The sequence below is a fragment of the Ostrea edulis genome, chromosome 7 (assembly GCF_947568905.1).
Source record: "Ostrea edulis chromosome 7, xbOstEdul1.1, whole genome shotgun sequence".
NCBI lineage: Eukaryota > Metazoa > Mollusca > Bivalvia > Ostreida > Ostreidae > Ostrea > Ostrea edulis.
Window position 1 is genome coordinate 35,026,156 of NC_079170.1, and position 11,578 is coordinate 35,037,733.

At 36.9% G+C, this 11,578-nt stretch overlaps 2 protein-coding genes across 2 annotated transcripts in view; one reads left to right on the forward strand and one right to left on the reverse strand.

Moving 5' to 3' along the window:
• LOC125656548 (uncharacterized) overlaps nucleotides 1-7,486 on the forward strand; it is a 19,014-nt gene extending 11,528 nt beyond the window's left edge. Inside the window, exons 6-9 of the mRNA XM_056145657.1 lie at nucleotides 815-957; nucleotides 2,974-3,100; nucleotides 5,817-5,980; nucleotides 6,745-7,486. Coding sequence (XP_056001632.1) covers nucleotides 815-957; nucleotides 2,974-3,100; nucleotides 5,817-5,980; nucleotides 6,745-7,049 — 739 coding nt within the window. The 3' untranslated portion in view covers nucleotides 7,050-7,486. The remainder of the gene's footprint in view (nucleotides 1-814; nucleotides 958-2,973; nucleotides 3,101-5,816; nucleotides 5,981-6,744) is intronic.
• Nucleotides 7,487-9,281: 1,795 nt separating this feature from the next.
• LOC125655442 (protein arginine N-methyltransferase 6-like) overlaps nucleotides 9,282-11,578 on the reverse strand; it is a 17,165-nt gene continuing 14,868 nt past the window's right edge. The window contains exons 8-10 of the mRNA XM_056145658.1: nucleotides 11,330-11,456; nucleotides 11,111-11,219; nucleotides 9,282-9,414 (exon numbers count right to left, since the gene is read on the reverse strand). Of these exons, the coding sequence (XP_056001633.1) occupies nucleotides 9,282-9,414; nucleotides 11,111-11,219; nucleotides 11,330-11,456 (369 nt within the window). The remainder of the gene's footprint in view (nucleotides 9,415-11,110; nucleotides 11,220-11,329; nucleotides 11,457-11,578) is intronic.

Here is an 11,578-nt window from a genome sequence, read left to right on the forward strand (position 1 = left end):
AGGTACATCATGTTGGCAAACGAGTATCAATAAACACTCTATAATAAGGAAACTTTCAAACATTTTGTTTAAAACTGTAAAAATGGGAACTCTTCAAAAGGAGGTAGAAAACTTGTTTGTAGCAAGTGTCAAGTTAAACGCCATTTGTATGTACCTATGTCTAAGTGTACCAATCCTGTATGTTATTTATAATACCGAAAGGGCCCCGATTTTGAATATGGAATCTATCTCCAGCTGTAGGTGCAGTACCGCGAATTAAGACCCTTGTATTACCCTCAGGGTCATAGAAGTGAGGGTTCCTGATCGTGCTCACGGGCCTCCATTTTAAGATCTTATTTAAATGACCCGCAACTTTCACTTCGAAGCAGTCACTCCGTAGTTTGGCGTCTTAGGTTTGACGCGGACTAGGTAGGAACGAGACTCAAGCTCATGACCTACTTTTTCACGAAAAGAACTCTCAAACCACCGCAGGCCATCGTGACTGTTCAAAATGTGCAACTCTGAGTGACGCTATGTAGAATTGTATAATACCCTTTCACGATAAATTATTGGCAACAAAAATTGACCCATTCTGATGTAAGAATCCCGCTAATATCTTGTGTATGCAGAGAAGTAGAGTCTGTATGAGGAATGGATCCAGTATTTAACGATACTTTGTAGGCGTGAAAAACGGTCTCAGAACACAGTTGCCGATCGAGTTCGCTGTGTGGATTTGCGTGTAAACTAATGTCAATATCATACATGTATATATTTCATTCTGAATCCCACCCTGTATTACGTAAGATATTACAGGGTTGAATACTTTATACTTCAGAGTCTACTCTGACTTCGCCCTGTGTATGGAACCTCTGCTCGTGCCCTGTATCGTGGCTGGGAACGGTCCATATCCGGAATATTTTTTGCAGATGCAGTCCACAACGAATTTCATGAAAGTGGTCTGCCAACAGTATAAATCAGGTACAATTGTTGATACCAAGCACACGTGTAATGAGTTCTAGTATTCAATGAGGTACAATTGTCGATACCAAGTACACGTGTAATGAGTTCTAGTATTTATAAACAAAATTTAGTTTATTGATATAAAACAAAAGGTTCAGTCATATCAAATTTTTTATATAGATTTTTAAATACAAGTAATTCAATAAAGACGACTAGAATAGGTTTCTTTGCAAATTTCAATGAAAGAAATGGCACTAGACGGACTACGAAACTAAAGGACATTGCACTAGACGAACTACGAAACTAAAGGACATTGTGAACGTCTTGATTTGGGAGTCATTGATCTTTAGAACATTTTGATTACACAGATAGTGATGTTTAGAACATATTGATTACACAGATAGTGATGTTTAGAACATCTTGATTACACAGATAGTGATGTTTAGAACATCTTGATTACAGAGATAGTGATGTTTAGAACATCTTGATTACAGAGATAGTGATGTTTAGAACATCTTCATTGGGGACTCAGAGGTGTCGTGCTAAACCATTATAAAGAACAGACAACCTCTGTCACTAGGCAATGATAAAAGGGAGATAGCCCTTGCTAGTACACATGCCATTATAAAATGCCTGACATGCTATATGTTACATATGCTGTGGACAATGTCCGATATTTTTATGGACGGTCTTTGCAATGCATCGCCCGGCAAAAAACATAACAAAACAGCAAATGTATTTGTGAAACACTGATGCCCCTGGATTACAATGAAGTGGAACTGTAAGACATCGTATTTCTAAAAACAATGATTAAAACTAGGCCAATTTCAAAATCACAGGGTCAACAAATTTGGTATCTTTGGACAGGTCTTTTCACAGCAAATGTACAAGCTTAATATAAAAACAGTATCTCTTATGATTTGAAATATATGGCTTATATCTGAATTTTCTAAAAGTAGGTGAACGGTGAATGGAAAGATCATGCCATAAGGAATACACATACCAAATATGAAAACTTTCTTGGTGTAAAATATATGACCAAGGTTAAAGTTTAAAAAAAAAAATCCAAACATTAAGTCAAAGGCCAATATCAAGGTCACAAGGTCAATAAATCTGATATCGTTGGAAAGGTCTTTTCACAAGAAATGTACATGCTAAATATAAAAGCAGTACGTCTTATGATTTGAAAGATATGGCGTATATTCGAGATTTCTAAAAGTAGGTCAAATGTCAATGTAAAGGTCACCAGGTCAAATATTTGTCAATGGAAAGGTTGTGTGATAAGGAATACACATACCAAATAAAAGCTTTGCCTTTTCTGGTGTAAAAGATATGGCCAAGGTTAAATTTTTTTTGTCACAGACAGATAGACGGACAGGCCAAAAACCATATGCTATAAACTGTATGCCCCGAGTCTTCGATTCTGGAGGCATACGAAAACTCGTATCTATAATAACTTATTACATAAGAATAAATTTATAATTGTGATTTAAAGTATTCAGTCGGACATAGATATACATAAGTATATCTGTATGTTATGGTTTTAACATGTGGGCGTCCATGGGAGAAAAATTATGAGTTTTAAAGATTAATACCCCTGTAATGAGTTTTTAAAAATCGTAAATCTGGGCAGTAAAACATGCTGATAGCGAAGTGCTGGGGACAAACAATTTCTGATTTATTATAAACAAATTCATCATGTCCAATGAGTTCATTATACGTTCTAAAACTACAGGGGAGGAAACTCTCTTCACTGTAAGCATGAATTCATTATAAACGCATTCTATTGTATATTTAAAATTATTTCCTCGGTATATTATTTACAATCATTTCCTCTTGACTATGATTTAAAATTATTTCCTCTGTATATTATTTACAATCATTTCCGCTGACTATGATTTAAAATTATTTCCTCTGTATATTATTTACAATCATTTCCTCTGACTATCATTTAAAATTATTTCCTCTGTATATGATCTACCATCATTACCTATGTATATGATTTAAAATTGATATCTCTATACATTTTACAAGTCCTACTCCCACACACGGAAGCCTGCTACGACAAACCCAGTATCCAGATCGAGGTCGACAACACCTGTACCAATCCTCTAGGGTCCGTCACGTTCGCTGGCCAGCCAGATGAAGCCGCACTCTGCAGGTAACCACAGATAGTCAGACAGTCAGGTAGACAGGTGTATACAATCAGATAGACAGGTGTATACAGTCAGATAGACAGGTGTATACAGTCAGGTAGACAGGTGTATACAGTTAGAGAGACAGGTGTAATCAGTCAGATAGACAGGTGTAATCAGTCAGGTAGACAGGTGTATATAGTCAGGTAGACAGGTGTATACAGTTAGAGAGACAGGTGTATACAGTCAGATAGACAGGTGTATACAGTTAGGTAGACAGGTGTATACAGTCAGATAGACAGGTGTAGTCAGCCAGGTAGACAGATGTATACAGCCAGGTAGACAGATGTATACAGTCAGATAGACAGGTGTATACAGTCAGGTAGACAGGTGTATATAGTCAGATAGACAGGTGTAGTCAGCCAGGTAGACAGATGTATACAGCCAGGTAGACAGGTGTATACAGTCAGACAGACAGGTGTATACAGTCAGATAGACAGATGTATACAGTCAGATAGACAGATGTATACAGTCAGATAGACAGGTGTATACAGTCAGGTAGACAGGTGTAATCAGTCAGGTAGACAGGTGTAATCAGTCAGATAGACAGGTGTATACAGTCAGGTAGACAGGTGTATAAAGTAAGGTAGACAGGTGAATAAAAAAAGAAAAATATTTTATCTTTCAGTCACTCAAACTCAGGTCAGCACTTCTGGCAAAGTCCACTAGAAGGTCAGGTCAGGTACCGAGTCAAATGCACAACAGATCACATATCAAATCTACATCACAATAATCACTGTAGATATAAAATTGTGATTTACAGTCAGTTCATCAAAAGGAAATATATAATCTCTTGTATTTTTGGGTAATGTTCGTTTTTTGTTTCCTTTCAAAAGTAGAACCTCCACGGTGGTCTAGAGGTAGAACCTTCGCCCCGCATGCGGAAGGTCGGGGTTCGAATCCCGGCCGCGACAGACCTAAATAGTTAAAACAAGTAGTAACAGTTTCATTGCAAAACGCTCGGCATCAGTTGTAAATGTCACGGGTCCTCGGAGATGACCTTAAAAACGGATGTCTCGTGTCACAGTAAGTTTGGCACGTTAAAAAACCTTCACTGCTCAATGGCCGTAAGCGCCGAGCAAAGGCCTAACTAAGAAGCCCTTCACCGGTCTTGACGAAGTCTCCATATGCGTGAAAAATTCTCTCGAGAGGCGTTATACAAAATAAAATCAACCAATTCAAAAGTAGATACCATAATAAACATCACAAAGTAATGTGTTGGTACCACTATGTAGGTCTTGTATATACAGCGCTAACCTCGCTGAATTAACTTCTCCGCAAGTCTACGTTAATTCTACCTCCAAGGCAGATTCTGATAAATTTATTTTCATACCCCCTGTGTTCTCTAGCAGATTGCGAGTTATCGCTCTTTGCAAGTTAATTATCAACCAATTAGAGCGAATGTTTATTCACAAGGAACGTTCATGAATGTTTACAATAAATATTACGTGGATGAATTCAAAGGATATAACCGTTTTAAGGATGAATAGTGTACAGATGATCAGATAAAAATATTTTACATTTGGCTTGTGGTCTCAATGCTGACCCTGTCGTTGTTTCCGTAGCTTCGAGGGTCTATCTCAGCAAGGCAGTATCTGATTTCATTTAAGTGTTTATAATTCTTGGTACCGAAGAAATGGTTTCTCACAGGAAATTGAAATTTCTGTCATTTGCAGTTCAAAAGTAAAGATACATTAATTTGTCTTTTGTTAAGAAAGGTAGGTCAAAGGTTCTCATCAAGATCACCGAATGTCGAAGACGTTGGTCTTGCCAGATCAGATAGCAAGATATATAATAGTCTAAGCCCGTATTCCTAAGATTCAATAGTTTACACAAAAATCAAAGTATTCAAAAGGACGTCAACAGTCTACGGCAAGTTAAAGTAATTTTTGGTAGCAAGAAAAAGTTTAAAACAAAAAATTATATCTTAAATCAAATAAGATCAGTTTTTTGGGGATAATTATCGTCAAGATGGCAATGGTATGACACAAAAGATACATAGCATATTATGAAAGTCGTATCCTTTATAATTCTTAAAATAGATATTTCAGAAAATTACGTCAACCTTATTCAATTTTGAAGTGACCTTTATGCCAAACCTTTTTACTCGGGAATTATGCTTTGAAGAAATCGAAATCCACATCGTATTATGTTACTTATATGAAACTATAGCTAAACCAAGTTCATGAAAGTTGGACCATCATAAATTGTAATCTGATTTCTCTCAGTGCACTCTTGTCAACTATACTATACAGATTCTGGAATAAAATAATCAAATCTCAAGCATATTCATTCAGCAAGCGGAAATGGAAATGATAAATTCTGCATAACGGTTACTTACCAGAAACAATCGAGGGAATTGCTGTCAAACACAATTGTCGGAGCCCAAGCTTTCGATTGCCTGTACTAGTAAAGCAGTGGAATCTAACCAAATTAAATTTAACGAACAACCGATAAAAAAGAAAAAAAGATATATATCTACTCTTAACATTTGACCAATGCCCCCTATGTGAATATGTACATGTATCTATGGGCACAGGACATAAAAATGACGTCATGTCTCATAGTCCGAGACTGTTTTATTGTAAATCATGCATTTTAATGATCACATTTCCATGGAAACGCTAAATGCAAAGGACATTGGACGACAAGGGATACCTTTATACTCCTGTATCGTTTCAGGCAGACGAAATCCTATATTGATTGTATAAAGGATTTCATTGGCAAGGAGTGCCCGGGCGATATTATCGCCCCTTTAATGATGGCTGCTTATCAGGAGTCCTGGTTGCTAGACAGTCTATCCTTCATATTCGGCATCACGTGTGTGCCATTTGGATATGCTAATGGTAAGTTCTAACGAAGAGAGAGAGAGAGAAAGAGAGAGAGAGAGAGAGAGAGAGAGAGAGAGATGTGAAATTGATAGTCCGAGTCACTGCTACCACTAGTTTCTGTGGAAACGAGGGGATAGGAAAGACCGAATATAAATAACCCCCTCGTTTCCACAGAAACTAGGATATTACTACCCCCCTTTTCGTAATTTTTTTTTAGTGGCAATAATTTCTCTGAAATGTATGAATTCCCAGTCTATCGCATCCCTCTATCGATTCATGTAATCGTTTCACGCTTTTTGTAAGCTTTAGAGATTAGCCTTCTACCGGTATATTTTATTATACCGGTAGAAGGCCAATCTCTAAAGCTTACAAAAAGCGTGAAACGATTACATGAATCGAAAGAGGGATGAGATAGACTGGGAATTCATACATTTCAGAGAAATTATTGCCACCAAAAAAAAATTATGAAAGGGGGGGGGGGGTTAGTAATATCCATACTTCAGGTGCCTGTGTACCATACTGAGGACAGCCGTCTTATTCTATACTGTGTTATCACTTGTATAATAAAACTGTTATTGTCTGATGAAAATAAAAGCATGTTCGTGAGATCTTTCATTTCGTGATTGAAAAATAATTTCTTATTTGCAGTGTAGTTTTCTTATTTGAATGATTTAAATCGGTGAGAATGTCTATTGAACGGAAACAGGAAATCTATAGATTTTACAGGATACACTATACTATTAGTTGCTGTCATTTCACAAATGCATTCAACTCCACAGTTACAACCAAGGAAAAGACAACGGCAAACTACTTTCCTCCTGGGCTGATCATACCCACAACTCCAGCACCACCACCACCCACAACAACCCGGTCCTCATTGATTCTGATCAAGACAACTCCAACCCCAAAACCACTAACAACTTCCTCGACAAGCAAGACCACTCCTGCAGAAGGCGCGGATCCTTCCTCGCCTGATACAGGTTCTGAAGGCGCGAATCGTTCGTCTGATACGAGTTCTGGCTCCATCTACAGAGTATCCACTGTCGTCTGGGGACTCCTCGTCTTTGTCGTCGCCTTTATGTAGAGAATTATCTCCATATACAAAAATAAAACTTTGTCGTCGCCTTTATGTAGAGAATTATCTCCATATACAAAAATAACACCTTGTAGTTTCTGTATTTTAATGTGTTCCGTTTCTGTATGTAATACTAGTGTATAAGAAGCGACCAAGGCATCAATTTACTATCGTCTGTCTGATAAATATCATAGATTGCATCCATATTTTTAAGTACGTCTTCTCGTAACAAACTATGTAAATCTGATTCTTCAATGAAATCTCACGCTTAAGATCACGAGTCATTGGAGAATATCCATCTTATGAAATGTTTACACAGAGTTGAGAGATGAAAGCACCATCTTCCCGTACTACACATGCTCATGTTATGGTGTCACTCATAAAGTAATATTTCTGTTGTACATCATCTGTATCCATTTGGTAGCTTATGTGGACATCCAGAAATCTGAAAACAATGAATTGTACATTTTACATCCGGGTCTAAAGTACATCCAGAAATCTGAAAACAATGAAATGTACATTTTACATCTGGGTCTGTAGTACATCCAGAAATCTGAAAACAATGAATTGTACATTTTACATCCGGGTCTGTAGTACATGCACATCCAGAAATCTGAAAATAATGAATTGTACATTTTACATTCGTGTCTGTAGTACATCCAGAAATCTGAAAATAATGAATTGTACATCTTACATCCGGGTCTGTAGTACATACTACATATATAAATCTGAAAATAATGAATTGTATATTTTACATCCGGGTCTCAGAGTTTCAATTAAAACAACAATGTTCCACTGCACATTTGCTATTCATTGAAAATGGTCATTCAAAATATGTTGATGGCCCATTAAATCTGAAAATGGCCCATTGAAAACTTGAACCGTGGGGCCATAGTCCCATAGGCCATTTTGGCCTTCCCAATCACTGGTCTATAGTACATATATAAATCTGAAAATAATGAATTGTACATTTTACATCCCGCTCTGCAGAGCCGTAATAGTAACCAACACCGCTTTGCTCCACACGAAACGTGTCCACTAGAATTATGTCAAAATATACGAAGTGGTCAGATAATTCTTTGAATTAGAGTGTATGTACATTCATATTAGCCAGCACTAACTAACTTCAATAAACCTTTACATGTCAAAAACCATTGTTTTGCAAAGTTTTGATGGTTTTTTTTTTTTTTACAAGGTTGTGCATCTGAAGAACTAACTGCACAGGTTACGCATGTCTCTGTTGCAGAATAACCATGACTACAGCTCGACTGTCGAATCACTTGGAGTAGAACCCCGTGAGGCTCAAAATTTAGTTGGAAACACGTCATTTTTATTTTCAATTTTTTTCTCTTGACCTTGGGGATTATATTCCAAACATGTTCTCATACGCCGTCACAATTCAAATTTTTGTCTTTTGGTTTTTTTTTTCTTCTTAAAAATTACACTGCCCTTTCATTTGTGACTTCATTACATCACGCGCTCGTCCTTTTCCGTAACCGGTAAGAAGTTTGCGGTTACGGAAATGGCCGAATAGTATACATGTAAGGATTACTGTTCTACATGCATGATTAGCAAGATTCTTATCGATTAGTTCACGAGGCTATTCACTGCGCACGCCCTCCGAACTTTAGGAAAGGCTTGTAACTACTCTTACAAGGCACCCCATTTCAGTGATCGAAAAATATTGATACAGCATTCTGTAACTTTGGACTTTCATGCAAGTCATCAGTCACCAAATGTTTGCACTTCCCATATATTCGAGAATTAAAGATTTCCATCTGTTTATTATGCTGGGAATTAGCTTGGGAAATTAGCTTGGGCCAGCTGAACTTTCCGTTATTTTACGTGTACACAGGCGGTATTTGCAATGCATTGGAATACAGAAATATATTGCATTCTATTACCGTAATCTAATAAAACATTTTGAAGTTTAAAAAACTCACATTGTGTTAAGTAATTCTAATGGGGAAAAAATCACTTTTTCCGGCTGTACTTGATACAGGTCGCCATTTTTAAACATCTGTGTGATCCAATCACCTCGGTCGATTCCATCTACATGTAAGGTACCGGAATCTGCCGAAGTTTGCCAAATGCCAATCACACTGCTTCGTGACAGTGTTTAAAATGGCTGCCGGTTGCGAAATATAATTAGACGACATGTTTTCCTTTTCCCACATGTCGGGTATGCCTGCTTGTTTGGACAATGAATCTTATAAATGTTTATTACATGGCTACCTCAGTTTACCATTGGGTTTTGTTTACCCTTGTTTGTTTTTGTTTGGTTTCATACATAGTTCTCCGCGGATCGCTGTGTCTTGCTTTTACTGCCTTTTCCGCCTCGTTATAAAACAACGTCTGTCCCCAGTGGGTGTCTCTACAACAAAAAGAAGCGTGCTCAAACATTTACAATACAAATGTATAGTGAGAAATCGCCCACATCCACTAGGTTTCCTTGTGGCAATGGCTGTGGTTTGGTTGGTTGTATATTGTTTACGTCCGGCTCGAGAATATTTCACTCAAGGCGTCACCATTGCCGGTGAAGGGAAGTCGAAATTTTAGGCCTATGCTCGGTGTTCATGGCCTTTGAGCAGGGGGATCTTTATCGTGCCACACCTGATGTGACACGGGACCCTCGGTTTTTTGCGGTCTCATCCAAAGGACCGCCCCATTTAGTCGCCTCAGATTACGACAAGCAAGGGCTACTGAGGGACCCATTCTAACCCGGATCCACGCGGGCTATAAATAGTAACACAAAATGATGACAGAGTAGATATAAATAAACTACTATTTATGATGCATGGTCAAATACGGTCTTCATGAGTTTTGTTTTTGCAAGATACAAGCGCAAGATTGACTAAACTTATCTTACAAAAATATTCTGACTTAAGAATTTCGCAAGTTCTGAGACACAACGCTTCTAATTTACTAATCAATCGTGTTCTCAAAAGTCAAGATCTCATGACGGGGGGGGTGCCTTCATTTTTTTCAAATGTCCTGGAACAGCATGGGGGAAGCCATTTTCATTCGGACGAAAGAAAACAACTTATAAAAATATATTGCCATTGACTGTCGTAAAGTTACATTTAATAAAACGCATCTTTATCGTAACAAAGAACTTAGATCGTTAGAAAAATCTATGACCCATATTACATATAATTCAACTACGAGATTCTGAGAACAGTTCCAAAGGACAGGGAATGGTGTCTTACATATTAGACATGTTGTATGTGTAAACACGTAATATGTATATCATTCAAATATACATTCTGTTATACAAGCAAAAAAAGTATGGTAGAGAACAGCGATAAGCAAGTCCTTTGGGGGCGTGTTAACACTACCTCTCACAAATATGCGACGAGACGACCTGTATTATAAATAATTAATTTCTATATATTGATTTGATAACATGATGTTGAATTAAATTCTGAATCGTATTATAACTTTTAAACCAAGATTTTTGAAAATTCCATGATAATCAAATATATTATTAGCCACGAATTTTTTTTTAAATAAAACAAATAACCCACCCAACAAACCCAAACAACAATAAATAATTGCTTTGAGTCATGTGTCGCCTTTTGAAATTACTCTTTACATTTTACTTCAATGTGATGTATCTTGAGAAAATGTCACAATTGAAAATTTTGTTGATGGGATTTGAAAGGCTTGAACTTGACATCTTTATTCATTACAACGATATAAGTAATTTAAATTAGAGTGTGCATTTTCAACAAGTACCGCGAGATGTATACGAGACTTGAGGAAGTTGCTTATCTCTGTTTTATTTATATATACAGCAACGTACTGCGAATAAGGAGACGTGGAGAGCACGACATTCTCTGGAAACGTGACGTTAAACCATAAAACGAATCCATGGACCACCGCGGATCCAAAACACGACAGTTGGAATCGCTTCTGAAATACAATAAACTACAAAGTGAAAATACATACATGCATAATTCTTCTGAAGCACAATTAATTATCGAAAACTTTTAAACAATCTTTTACAGAATTCTAAAATATTGCTATAAAAAAAATACCTATATTCCGTTATGATAACAAACTTTTACCTGAATATCGTGATTTCTCCCTTCGATACTGTATGAAGGTCAAAGTTCACAATCGGGTACCCATGGGATATGATGTCTTCCGGTGATAAGCACCGTACGTGGGCGCCACCTATGACAAAAACATTTGACCTTTGTGTATCTTCATGTGAATGATGCTAAGTTCACCGGATGGAATTAAAGAGAATTTATGAATAAAAACAATGGAAATACTGTTCTTACACGACATGCGCTGCCTGGAATAGCTTTTCATGCACTCCATAGACACTTTATACTTCTCTTTCATGGTACCCCAGAACTCCAGTCTAAAGAATTTAAAAACAAAACTGTAAGTGTGACTAAACAATTTCTGAATGTTTAATCAATTTATGTTTTCGTTAAAATAAATGATATGAAATACAATTTGTTAAAATAAATGACGCGAAGTACAATTAGTTAAGATAAATAACGTGAAGTACAATTAGTTAAGGT